This window comes from Peromyscus californicus, unplaced genomic scaffold (genome assembly GCF_007827085.1).
Source record: "Peromyscus californicus insignis strain IS unplaced genomic scaffold, ASM782708v3 Scaffold_7__1_contigs__length_154581171, whole genome shotgun sequence".
In the NCBI taxonomy this organism is placed as follows: Eukaryota; Metazoa; Chordata; class Mammalia; order Rodentia; family Cricetidae; genus Peromyscus; species Peromyscus californicus.
In genome coordinates this window covers 46,062,985-46,077,377 of record NW_026294595.1, presented here as the reverse complement: position 1 = coordinate 46,077,377, position 14,393 = coordinate 46,062,985, and the positions used below count along the sequence as shown (strand labels likewise).

The 14,393-nt window shown below is 39.7% G+C and overlaps 1 protein-coding gene across 1 annotated transcript in view; it reads right to left on the bottom strand.

The window, feature by feature from the left end:
* Cers6 (ceramide synthase 6) overlaps positions 1-14,393 on the bottom strand; it is a 252,558-nt gene that overhangs the window by 104,327 nt on the left and 133,838 nt on the right. Inside the window, exon 4 of the mRNA XM_052722441.1 lies at positions 7,364-7,421. Within this exon, the coding sequence (XP_052578401.1) occupies positions 7,364-7,421 (58 nt within the window). The remainder of the gene's footprint in view (positions 1-7,363; positions 7,422-14,393) is intronic.

Sequence of the window (14,393 nt, the reverse complement as noted above, 5' to 3'; positions counted from 1 at the left end):
TTCATGGACAGTTCCATTCACTACTTTACTAGGATCATAAGTACAGCTGTTCTGGATTTATTTTCGAAGAACTGCAGGCTACTCTATTCACTTGACAATAATGTAGTGAAACAATTCTGTTGATATTAGATATTAAGAACATTTTAAGTGGCTTGTGTTTTTAATAGGCACATAGATATTGATAATATTTTCACTGTGATTAATAACTGCATATTCATACTTGAAAATCCTTACGATTCTTTCCTCAGCATGAATTTATAGGAGTTGAACTTCCAGGTCGAAATTTATGAGCATATTTTTAATTATTCTGTATCACCATGTTGCTCTGTAAGCAGACAGTATCAATTTACCGTAACTGTCCCAATTTCAGGTTCTCCACTTAATTATCAGATACAAGCTGAAGGTGCTGTTTTAGACTACATGACTGAGATCAGAGATAGATCAGCTAAATACCGGGGAGACCGGGTAACTTGCTTAAAATCATAAAGCTGACTGGAGGGAGAATTAGTCATGGAGACAGGAAAGGCACTGTTGGGCCAGCATGGCTCCAGGACCCTCTTCAGTACCTTCTCTGTGCCACACTATCCTGAGGTTCTCACTCCTTAGAACGCTCTCCTTGTTGGGAACAGGAGCCACAGCTGCTAAAAAAGGAAAGTGGACTGGAACAAATAGAAGAGACAGGTGGGTAAAGGGGTCTGAGAGAGTGGTGGGGTACAAGGAGAGACGAAGCAGTGGATGCAGTGCTGAAGTTTGATCTGAAATTTTGTTCCCGAAAGTACGTTAGCCCGTTAGTAAGAGTCCAGGCATGGTTACAGCAAGGTGTAACAGACTAGGGGGCCCCAGCAGGACATCACATCAATTCTGTTTAGAGGTTACAGTAGATTCAGAATTCAGAATTCCCTGCAGAGCCCGACTGTCAATCAGCAATAATTAGTGTATGCAGCTGTGTCCGGCCCATGGTCCATGCAATGAGGCCTCTGAATGGGGCCTAACATAAAATCACAGAGTTACTTAAAACACGGTGAGGGTTTTGTGTGTATTGGGGGGGGGGGTATTATTTTTTTCTCATCACTTGATTCCATGGTTCTGGAGCATGAACCCTGGACATGACAATGTTGTGCTGCAATGTCAAAAGGCTGAGCAGGCCTACAGGAGCCTTCCAAAGCTTCATATACACCTAAATCAGGGATCTTAGAGAAAGTATCACTTTCCCATTTTCCAGGAAAAATGAGAGCCCCCAAAAAAGAGATTTCAGAGAGCAAAGCATAACTGCACCTGAATGTAGACTAAGTTCTTCCTAATTGGCTAAGCAGAGGGTAGCAATTCAACCTTGAACACTACCTACCTAAGTGTCCCACACTGATATGTCTTTGAATTCTTCATCAACCAGGTCAACTATTAAAGCAGTAATTATTTGAACTGCTAGCTTTTTGAAAGCTGCTTTCTAGCTTTTCTTGAAGTCAGTCAAAGAACTTAAAAACACTACCAGTTCTGCCTAGGGACATCAATTTACTCTTCTGAAACTGGTTTTTCTTCTCCCAAACAAGAAATTTAGGATACTTGATCTTTACAGTTCCTTCTCCCAATGCTAGTAATCTAAGTCATGTGCACATTAAAAAATCTTTGTGTGTGTGTGTGTGTGTGTGTGTGTGTGTGTGCGCGCGCACTTTGTTTACAAACTCATCTGTCTGAGAGCAGGCACATGCCATGGCAAGCATGGATACTCAGAGGACAACCTCAGGTCCTCACTCTCCTAACTGTTTGATTCAGAGTCTCTTTGTTGCTTGATGCTGCACGTGTCAGGGACCTGGCCTGTGAGCTCCTAGGGGTTCTCCTATCTCTCCCTGCCAGTGCACTGTAGAAGCATTGGGAGAATGAACATGCTATACTGAGCTTTATGTCTGCCTTTATGTCTGGTCCTGTGTGGGCTTTCCTCATGCCCTCACACTTGCACAGCATGCACTTTAACCACCAAGACATCTCCCCAACTTGTCAAGTGCACTTCTGGTACAAGCACATGATGGGCCATGTTCAAAGGCAAAAATAAAATTTAGATTTCCTTAAGTAAGTGACTGTGTCCAAACAATTTCACAATTTAAAAATAACACCCCCCCCCAAAAAAACCCTCTGTAAATGAATAGTCATTCTAACAACTGGTCATATTTTATTTTCACCTTCAAATAGATGAAGAGATGGCCATTCTATTTCAGAAGCATTCTAAGTTGACCAATAAGCAGAAGAGAACAACTGGAAATACTAGACCAGCAGAATATTCTATGGCCACATGTACCATGAAAGGCAGGGCCATGGTTCAAGTCAGACTCAAGAAATTCAAGGGCATAGGCAATGGGAAGAGTCTGGAAGAGTACTTCTCAACTGCAAGTTTTAGTGGTTAGTCATAAAGTGTAGACAACAGAGGGCAGCTGGCAGATATTTTGTTGCGTGCTGCATGCTTGTGTTCATGTTCATGACCGTGTGCAGGTGCTTTGGCACATGTGTCTGTGTGCATGTGGAGGCCAGTGGTCAATGTCAGGTGTCTTTTTCTAGCTTCCATTCCTTCTATTTTGAGACAAGGTCTCCCACTGACCCTGGAACTTGCTGGTTCAGCAAGGCTAGCTGACCAGTGAGCTCCAGGTATTCGATTAGCTCCGTCTCTCCAAAGCTGGGATAGCAAGGGTGCACCATCATCCATGTCTGGATTTTCATATGGGTGTTGAGGATCCAAACTCAGGTTACTTATGTGGCAAGCATTTTATTGACTGAGATACTGAGAGGCCACAGGAGCACCATAGTGGACTTCTCCCAGCCTCTACCAGACCTGAGTTGCAGTTCAGTTTCAGTTTCGGTTTCAGTTTCGGTTCCTGATAAGGCAGGCGAGGGAGATACTGCATACCAGACATGATTCAGCATGTACAGCCCCAGCCAATCAGACAGATACTAGTGTGGCTGCTGCTTGCTTGGCCATTCATGTTTAGGACGACCTAATCCCCTCCTGGCTGTCTATAAAAGGACCCTGCCAGCTTCTCTGGTCATTGTCATTTTGTTGTGTGGCTGACCACTGCATGCAGGAATTCTTCTCTCGAGAAATACACACTCTTGCCCTCACGTACGTGAGTGGTGGTCTTTTGTAGGGTAATCTATGAACCCTAACAACTTCTCCCCAGCCCTTACAACAGTGTTTTTATAAATAATAAGAAAATATAGTGTATTACTGGAGCACATTACAGAAAGTAAAGGCAACATGGGGAGGTTAGACTAGTTACCCAGATACTGTTCTCAGCTCAGAGCTGGATTCTGCAAACCCCACTTCTGCTGGCTCCACAGTGCCAGTGTCTTGCCAAGTCTGATCTCTCAGGAACACTATGCGGCTGGAAAGCAGCAGGCAGAGGATGGAATTGGGTCTCTTCTGTTTTACTATCTTGCCAGTGACATAGCTTTACCCCATGGCAATGACAGGGCCAGCTTTGCTCTCAGGGACACCAGCCAGCCAGCATTCCCTCTTCAGAAAGTCTTCTGGGCTACTTGTGATTTTCGGTTCCTTTGAGGAATCTCTTGATCCTGAGTGTTAGTGTTTTCGAGCACTAAGGAAAGGACCAAACCTTGAGATGTTTGCTACTGATTCACAATGGCAAAGGTGCTTACACCAGTGTATAAGCTAATTAGCATCACTAAGTACTCTGCTTGGTTCAACATCAGACCATCTCAGAAAAGAGCAGTGAGCTGACTCACATTCAGGTTGCAAGCTTCTTACTGCATAGTAGGGACCAGCAGCTAGCTCTTCAGTTGCTTTATTTACAGAGCCTCAGTGGTTTCCCATGAGCAATCATTTTGTTGTTGTTGTTTTTTTTTTTTTTTTGGTTTTTTGAGACAGGGTTTCTCTGTGTAGCTTTGCGCCTTTCCTGGAACTCACTTGGTAGCCCAGGCTGGCCTCGAACTCACAGAGATCCGCCTGCCTCTGCCTCCCGAGTGCTGGGATTAAAGGCGTGCGCCATCACCGCCCGGATTGTTGTTGTTTTAAACGTTATAGTAACTCCTAACACACTCCTTGTGGTTTCTCTCTTTATCAGGCTTTGATACAGAAATTACATACAGTTGTATGTTCAACAGTTTTTCTTTTAGTTATATGCATGCATGTTTACAAAATCATGATACAAAAAAGTACCAAATGGTTAAAAGCTAGAAACAAACTAGCCTAACATGTAGATCCTAAGAAATACCTCTTACCTATATCTTCGTAATGTGTGTGTGTGTGTGTGTGTGTGTGTGAGACATTCTTGTGATGTTATATTTAAAAAGTAAAACAAGGAATTTAAAAATATTTTTAACATTCTGTCAAACAGAAATTTCCATCTAAAAGTGACTAAATCCAAACCAACCACCCAAACAACAACAACAGCCCAGACTGGCCATTAGCTCTCCATCCTCCTGCCTCAGCTTCCTCAGTGATGGGATTATAAATGTATACCCACACTGAGCAACGGTTTGGTTTATTTTAGGACCCCAGAAAGCATGCCAATTTGTGTGAGTAGGCTGCAGGACTTCAGAGCACCTCAAGTAACTTAGAACCTTCATTACAAAAGCATTTGTCTCTGCCAATCACATGTGTGGGCGGAGCTACCTGAGGAGAGTGTGGATAGATCAGGAGTCACATGTGTGGGCGAAGCTACCCGAGGAGAGTGTGGATAGATCAGGAGTCACATGTGTGGGCGGAGCTACCCGAGGAGAGTGTGGATAGATCAGGAGTCACACTTGTGGGCAGAGCTATCTGTGAACAGCACCTGAAGATCTGGAAACACCGACTTGGGGATACTTCAAACTATTTAGGTATTTCTCATCCTAGAAATAACCCTACATAATAGTTTACTTAGAGTCTGTAAGATAAATGCCACATAGTCTTGACTTGTCTAATCTTTTAGGACAGAGAGGACACTTAGTGCCCCTAGAAGATGAACTACAGCTGACCTGTCTGATCTAAGTGAGGATGGAGGGAACCTGGACAGTGTAGACTGCCAAGCATTTTTCTACAAGTCAAGGAATAATCCACACTTTTGATACCAGAATAAAAATTAGTTCATTGCTCAGTGATTATGAGAATTTTCCTACTACATTATTTGGAAAAATCTGAACACAAAGGTAAACTTGGGCTATGTTGGTAAAATGTATTGACTCTATGTTAAATATTTACAATATTATGACATTTTCATTTTAATTTTGAGGATACATCCATATTTTTTTTTCCTCTTGGTTTGAGACAAGTAAATAATACTGTCTTTTCTAAGTTCATAAAACTATTTAAAATATGTAAGTTTTTAAGTTATTTACATTGAAATAAAGACTTGGTTTAGTCAATTTAGTTAACTTGACTAAAGAAAGAAGTCATGTGGAAACTGTGCATCCTGGGAATGTGAGAAAGTCAGGTGTATGACAGTGTGTACTTAATTTGAGGCTCACCGTTCGTACACTGTAGTGTGATCTTCAGAATATTACCTACCCTCTCTGAATGGACCATGAAACAAGAGGGCTGACAAGACATTTACAAAGTTGTGCACAGGTATTTTGACAAAAGGATTCAATACACGTCTCTCTCTCTCTCACACGATGGAGGCTAAATCAAGCAGTTCATCCAAATGAATGCTCTTCAGACAGCACTAGAGAAAGGACCTCAATACAAGTTTATTCATCCAGAACATGTCTAGGTCTTTTACTGTTTTTAAAGCATTTGTGATGGCCTGAAAGGAAAGTAGTATAAAACTGGTGAAGTCTAAGAAAAAAAAATTTCCCAAGCAAACGTTCTATTGACAAGTTTCTTATGGCCTTGCATGGTCCACTGGCCTTCTCCTCTTGATCCGTTCAGTCTGGACAAAAGGTATTTTCATGCCATTCAGTTTGTGTAGGGGCAGAATGAACTAGAAAGAACTAGATCTATGTCAAAACGCTTCCTGTTCTGCTGTCAGATGGCCACACTTACCACGCGAGGGATAATGGAAACTATCCAAGGAAAGGATGGGACAGGACAAAAGAGTGGTCCCGGCTCCCACCATCTTCCCCTTACACCATCAAAACCTCTTACAAGCAGAAGCAAGCGTGAACCCCCAAACCATGGTACTGTTAGCAACTTCACATTCCATGAGGGGCAAATCTGCCACATCACCTCAAATTCTATCTACAGCTATCTTCTCCAAGTAAGCATAAGATGCCTTATGCTCATTCAATTTTCCTAAGTCTGAAAACACAGATATAAGGGTTCAAACTAAGCATGTTCCGCCTTGTCTGTTTACTCCAGATGCAAATTTCCCCATCGTGAGTGTGAAGTTCATCCATTTACATTTGCTCATATGACCCTGGACCAGACATTCTTACTAAGTGAAAACAAACAAACAAGCAAGCAAGCACAGTTGGTTACCTAAGGGAATGGCAGGCAGTGAAAAGTGTTTCTAGGGAGCTTTCATAGTGCACAGTGACCACTTGTTATAAGAGCAGTTCCACAGGCAGACAACATCTGATAATTTAGACTTTAAAAAGAAAACATATTTGAAAACTTCACATCAGTATTTATAAGCTTTCCTAGTGACTTATGCTACTTGGCCTGTATCCTATTTTAGAGATATGTTTGTAATTAAAAAAAAAAATAAACACTGATAGTACTTTGGAGGTTAACAGTACAGGGTACTTTTAAGATTAACTTTCTTTTTTTGTACCAAGTTACCAGGGTCAACACATCCAAGAAAATAAGAAGGTAAATCTTCGTGAGTCTGGAATTTAAGCACCCTGATTTATCAGTACATTATCCGTATGGATGGTAACCACTAGGCAGAAGGAGGCTACACCTGATAAGAAAGATTTTCATACATTAATGGGTCCTAGTTCATGCAGCGGTTAGCAAGCCAGGAGCAAAGACAACACAGGCTTAAAACAAAAAGCTGAACTTACCACCAGCGGTTGGCTCCACCCTGCTAATTAATGTACAAGACTCTAAAACAGCAGTCTCTGCTGGTGGGGATGACAGTGATAACACCCACCGCAGCAACCAGAGCTTTCAGGTCATGTGACACGCAATGCTGAAATGCTAATCTCGTTGATAGCATCAACTGGACGGTACAAGTTCTAACGCAGAAAAGCAGTAACCAGACAGAGCACACTGAAGAAGACTTCACATCCTCCCTGAAGAAACAAACTGCTTTTCAAAGCATTTCAGACATAAGTCTAAATGAATTTTCTGTAAATATTTTTATAAATCAAATTTAAATATACAAGTAATTCTTAGGAAGGCTGTTATAGTATTTAAAATATTGTTACATATTAAAAATCAGACATTGGCCTATAGACACATAAGAATTATATGAAGTAATGTGACGGTGCCTACCTGCTTCAAGAACCGGACTCCATAGCTAAATACATAGAGGTAAAAGGAAAATCTCCACCTGCAAAAGATTAAAGAAATGAAGACATTCAGTTTATATATTTCACAGGATATCTGAAAAATGTGAGGGAAAAGTTAATTAAGTTTTCTGTTCCTTTAAACCAAGGAACGGACTTGGTAACGATCACTAGTCGAACATAAACATTCCTGAGTCTGGCTTTAAGGAAATAAATATTAATCATTATTCATAACTTTTCTTTCTGTAAGTTATCAAATTTTCCCACCTGCCTTTCTTCTTTCCCAGCTTGTCAATTTTCTCTGATTGACACACATGGAGGGATGCGTTTCATCGAATGGAGATATTTACGTTTTTATTTACAAAAAGCATCTTACCCTAGTGCTCAACTCCCAATTTTATTTCTTGTACACCATGAAAAATTTTTAAGAACTGTGTGTGTGGGGGAGCAGGCACATGTGCATATGGGCACACATGTGTGTACATGTGTTTGTATCTGTGGTCATGTGTCATAGTGTGTGTGTATGGTCCAGTGATGAAACTCAGGCAGGTTAGTGTGCAGCACACACCTTTACTCGGAACCATCTCTCTGGCCTTCCTGGTACTTTCTGAATGTGAATAGCATACTTCAAATAAACTGCCCAGGATTTACTCCACTGTATTCATAAGGGCACTAGGTTGGTGGAAGCTTGGATTATACATTGTAGATAAACATCTTCTGTTTGCAAAGAATCTAAACATTTTAAGTAAAGTAACAGTGACAGATTTTAGGAGATGATTACAATGATGTATAAAATTATCTGAGGGAAATGAGAATTACATTCAGGAGAGAAAGAGGGTTGGTGCTAGTGAAAGACCCTAACACTTCAGGCTTACACACCCAAGCCCCAGGAAATAAGGAACTAAAAAGAAAACTAGTTCCAAGGGCCACCTGACTCAGCCATTATTCAACCTGTAACAATGTAAAAATATTTCTGTTAAGAGATGTGTTCAACTGTGACGGGGATAGTTGCAAGTGTTCCCGGAAGGACCACTGTGACCTTTGTGTAAATTCCACTCCTGCCCTGATACCCCACCCCCATTGAGGTTTCAGGAAGAATGTACATGCAGACGTGACTGTACCCACTCTGTGATCAGACCATGATCTTGTGAAATGAAATTGTAATCTTATGGCTTTTGTGGGTTTTTCCTTTAAAAGCCCCCATGGGGCTGCAGTAAGATGCAGCTCTTGCTCTCAGGACAAGAGTTTGCCTGTCTGTACAGTCGCTTCTTCAATAAACACCTCTTGCTGTTGCATCAACTGGACTGGAGTCTGGGTTCTTGGGGCACCCACTTGAGACCCTAGATTTTGGGGTCCAACACTAGGAAGCCTCTAACGATTGGCTGTGACCCCCCAGCAGACACTAGCATCCCTAAGACTATCACAAACAGACATTTGTGGGCCGTCCACTCTCCAACATTCTAAAATCTAAGGCACAACTACTTTAGAGAAGAGCTTTGAAGTCTTCAATAAATAACTCATAAAAATCTGAATTTGAGAAGGAATAACAAACAGTGGCAGAAGAAGGAGTAATTTAATACCCCTCCTAACACACACACACACACACACACACACACACACACACACACACACACACACAAAACAGAAAAGCCCCAACTCTAACCCTCATGTGAAAGCCCTCCTTGTAGGTACTGATGGCCCGCTTCCATAGTGTGAACAGCAAAAATGGACTTCATCAACATCCACGACCAGCTTTCTTGGTGGCTACGGGTGAATGTCTGTGTGTTTCTTTCCATCTTGTGTACAAATTCTAGATCAGAATGTAAACCAAGGCTGACATAGGCATGTTCAGCTACAGAGTTCACCTGATCTAAGGCTTTGCTGTCACCATACTGAATTCCAAATGAGTGTTAAATAGTCCCCCATTTTATCTGGAATGTGCCCTGCAGATTATGTGGCTGTGATGAATAACACACAATCTTTTCATTTTGGGCAAATCTGTTAATATCCCTTGCCCTCAGTTCTATCTCAGGGAGAGTAGGTCTATTCCATAATAGTAATTCAAGGATCTGGTCATCTTTAGAATAACCTTTATTTCATTCCCTTTCTCTCCCTATCACACTGAACAAGTGTACATCAAGAATTTGGTTTACTTTTCTGGCCTCTGGAGACAACTGAATTTGCAACTGCTCGAGTAAATGATTTATAACAGCTGTTTCAATTTTGACTATTGTTAGTAGGCAATGATCAGACAGCTTTTATGTATAATAAAAATTTTATAGAAGTCATTGGAATTCTTACCATCATTTATATGTCTGCATTTTATTCTATCACTAACATGACCCAGTTTTCATAAGACACAGGTTCTATTACAGGAACACTGATGCCTACCTTATTTGAATAACAAGTTGCAATGAATATTTACAAGGCAGACTTTTTATTTCCACAAAATATCTGCAGGAAGCAAAATTTGCAAACATTTTGCAACATGAAAAAAAAACTTTCTTTATGGACTTTCATCTAAGTTACACTTTTATATGATTGCTGCAAGCTTGTTTAGGGTCCCCCAGACTTCCACTAAAATATCTCTAGGAAGAGATAAGGGAAGCTGCATATAACCATAAATAGGAAGACATGACTTTTAGTCTCCTGCTAGGAGTAGGGAAGGAATATTATAACAGTAAGAGAATAAAATTAGGTTTTAAAAAAGGTTTTAGAGGGCTTAGGGTGATACCTCAGTTAATAAAGTATTTGCCTGAAATCATGAGGACCTGTGTTTAACTCCAAGAATTCATGAAAAATTTTGGGCATGGTGTCTATGTTTGTAATCCCAGTGCCAGGAAGGCAAGAGCAATTAAATAAACCTCCCAACAAAATTGAAAATCAGAGATTCCTAGATCTTGATGGTGTGGTTTGGTCTAATCTGATTGGTCAGCTTCAAGCCAAAGAGAAACCCTGCCTCAAAGAGACAGCATTCCTGAGTTTGTCCTCTGCCTCCACCCCTAAACACGCATGCGCGTGCGCGCGCGCGCGCGCGCGCGCACACACACACACACACACACACACACACACACACACACACAAACACACACACACACACACACACACACACACACACACACACAATTTTTTTAAGTGGATAGAGATAACATTAAACAAAGCATGGGTTTTAAGAGAAGGAGGAAAATCTCTTTCTGTGTATATCACCCTTTCCATCCTCTTGGCCATCTTACCCAGAAACCTAGGCTTGATGATGCTTTTTGAGGCAGCAGGAGAATCCCCCAACTACATCTGTTAGTGATTGCTACTTCCTTTTACAACTAAACAAAGGGGGGAAGTACTCTGTACCCTGGTGGTTTCAGAGGCAAAAAAAGATTGCAAGACAAGATGCTTTTGAAAATGTTGCATGCCAGGGGTTGGAGCTCTTCCATAGCTCACATACATAACAAAGAACAAGGCATTGGAGATAGCTCATTTATTTGGAATCACTGAAAAAATGTCATAGTCTAAAAATATCAACTTGCTACTAGGTTAAAGACTTCAAAGAGGACTTTTACTAAGAAAAAAGGGACAGAGAACAGGACCAAGAGCATCTTCTCCTGTGAACAGACCTGAAGAGATCTTTTGCAATTCAGCAACAACAGTAACAGCTAAATACTGGCATGAATCTACCAAACAGTACTGAGTGCAGCCAGCGAACTGCATGCTAAACAGTCACAGAACACTCTCCTCAAGATGATTTTCTACAAACATCTTGAAGTCAGTTTTCAGAAAATATTCGGCATTCTCAATGTGATAAAGAAGACAGGACTTCTAGAATCAAAAGTAGAAAGACAAAGGTATAAATCAATTTTGAAAAGTGCTGGAGTAAAACTGAGATTACAGGTGACGAAAAACAAAGAACAGTTGGTACAGATTCTGAAAATGAAGCCTAGAATTACCACCCCCATGAGGAAAGGATGAGGATAGAGAGAAAGAACAAGAAGTTGTGTAGGTGGAGAAGTGGGGAAGACCTGGGAGGAGCTAGGGGAGGGGAAAGAATATGATCAAAATATATAAAAAAGTTAAATATAAAAATTAATTAATTAAAATTAATTAAAAAAAGATATACACAGAAGAAATTCAATCACTGAAACAGATGGTGAATCATCCCAAGAGATTCTACAGAGTGTAAAGGACTATAGATCTGGGGATCGGAAAAAAGATAACTTAGTATAATGGTTTCTTGGAAACGATAAGTGAAAAACTGACATAGAAGTCATCATCAATGACACATTTAAAAAAAATGAACTAGAAAAAAAAAACCAAGAATCAAATTATGTTCTAAACAAGACCAATTCAAAGCCACATTTAGAAAAAAAAATTTGAATCCTACAGTAAAAATGAAATGAAGAATCCTTCTGTCTTCAGGCAAGAAAACAAAACATGTCAACACACAAATAAATCAAATAAAAACAAGTCGCCGTCAGGGGCACAGATGTCTACATGGTCTTTAATTTCCCCTTCTTACCGCAAACGCTGGAAATGGGAACCCTTGACTGAAGAAAGCCACAGCCAGCTGAGGTGCCTTTCATTGGTAAAGGAACTTGAAAAATATCCTCATAATCAAAGGTTGTGACAATGTGCTACTCTGAAACCTTCATTAAATGGTAAGTGTGTTGTGCTGTGTGTAAAATAAATACACATGCAGAATAAAAATCTCATTTACAATATTTAGTGTACCTTGACAAATGTAAGATTTTTATGAATCTATAGCTAAATAAAATACATTATTGAATTTTTTAAAAAAGTAACTCTGGTCAATTTCAACGCACCAAAATACAAAATATAAATTTAGAACTCAAAGAATATAATTTTTGAATAAATTATGCTGCATGAACTTAGAAATATACATAATTTCCCTAAAAAAGAGGATACAGGTAAGAGGTAGATTATTGAATCTACTCTGAAAAAAAAGAGATATAGAAATGATAGGATAAAAGGGTAGATTATTGAATCTACTCTAAAAAAAGGGGAGCTTATAGATATCATAAGATAAAAAGGAAGATTATTGAATCTACTTTTAAAAGGCAACTACTAGTTTTAAATATTTTACATTGGATTGGATTTTTGTATATTGTATATAAATTATGTATATTGATACAATTTTGAGATTGATTTTGTTAGAAAATACTGTACATACATTTCTAACCTTGTTCAAATTATTGTACCTTACAGTTCATTTAACAATGTAATACAAATTGCTAGTCCTTGAAAGTTATTATTACCAACTAATTAGGATATAAGAAATGCAAGTTAATAGTCATTACAATCGAACTTGTAGTCATATTATGTATATTTTCAAGGTTAAACAAAAATATATTTTAGATAGGTTATCTTCAAACACTTCAGAGATCTACAGGATACGGCATTTAAGATGTTTTAATAACATATTTTTTTTTAAGACTATGAGACATATCTGCTCCTGGCAGCACCAATCTACTTCAGAGAAGATGATGGGCATTGAAGAAACTCCTTATGGAGTTTACTTTAATTATGGCAAAAGGTAGCCACTGGCTAGGGCATTTTCTTGTCCTTGACTGCTGACAGTATGCTGTCCAAAATGGACAAGCAGGACACAAAAGAAAGAACTGCCCATCCTTGCCAAGACAAGGTAGGAAGGCTCTTTAGAAAATTCTGCTTCACAAGAGTCTGTCAGATGTGCTAGGCCTTTAGGCCAAAGATGGATGCCCCAATGTTGCAGAGAAACCTTGAGTGACTGTCCAGGCAGCTAGATGTTTCTGTCAATTCTCACATTTTTTGGAAGTTGCTTGTTTACACTTCCTGCTTACTCAGTTAATATTATATCCTTCTCAGGTCTCTGAGGGAGTTGAAGATTAGATAGTTATAGTTATAGTTCTCCTTGTTAACAAATTCAGAAAAAAATTCACTAAAGAGGTGTAAGATGTATAAATTTGAAAGACATCAAAAGATAGTTTTCAGTTGATAATACAAGTTAGGGTAGAACATAAATTAGGTATAACATTTTGGACTCATCAAGATAGGATAAATAATGGAGGTTTTTGTTTGAATTTTTCAAATGTTAATGGACTGGATATTGTATTAATTCTTGACTGTATATATTATATATACTTATTGCATATAGTTTTTCTTATATTAGTTATAACCTTTTATTATTTTAGACAAAAGGGGAAATGTGATATATTGTGTACCCCAATATATTGTGTATCCTAATAAACTTACCTGGGGATCAGAGGACAGAGCCAGTCACTAGATTAGACATTGAGACAAGACAGTGGAGGCACACACCCTTAATCCTATCACTCGGGAGGCAGAGATCTGTCTGGATCTCTGTGAGTTCAAGGCCACACTGGAAACAGAGCCAGGCGTGGTGGCACACGCCTTTAATCCCAGCACTTGAGATCTCATGCCCTTGCTACCAGTATTTGGGAAGCACACGCGTCTTTAATCCCAGCACTAGAAAGGAAGTAAGATGGCAGGGCACAGAAAGGTATATAAGGCGTGAGTAGACAAGAAGTCTAGCTCTGGAGGCTGAGGAGTTGGTAAGGTGAGGTTGGCTGTGGCTTGTTCTATTCCTCTGATCTTTCAGCTTTCATGCCTATATCTAGCTCTGGGTTTTTTTAAATTAATAAGACCGTTTAGCAATTCATGTTACATTTCATTGTCCAACTAAAGCTACAGTTCTTTTTTTTTTTTTTTTTTGGTTTTTCAAGACAGGGTTTCTCTGTGTAGTTTTGCGCCTTTCCTGGAACTCACTTGGTAGTCCAGGCTGGCCTCGAACTCACAGAGATCCGCCTGGCTCTGCCTCCCGAGTGCTGGGATTAAAGGCGTGCGCCACCACCGCCCGGCAAGCTACAGTTCTCAAGGGACAACATAAAATATTTAACAACAACCAAGAGATGAATTCTGAGATTGTATTAGTAAAAACAAGGAATGAAGAAGCAAAACATTGAATTCACTGTTACAGAGAATACTGTTTGATAATAAGAAGTATG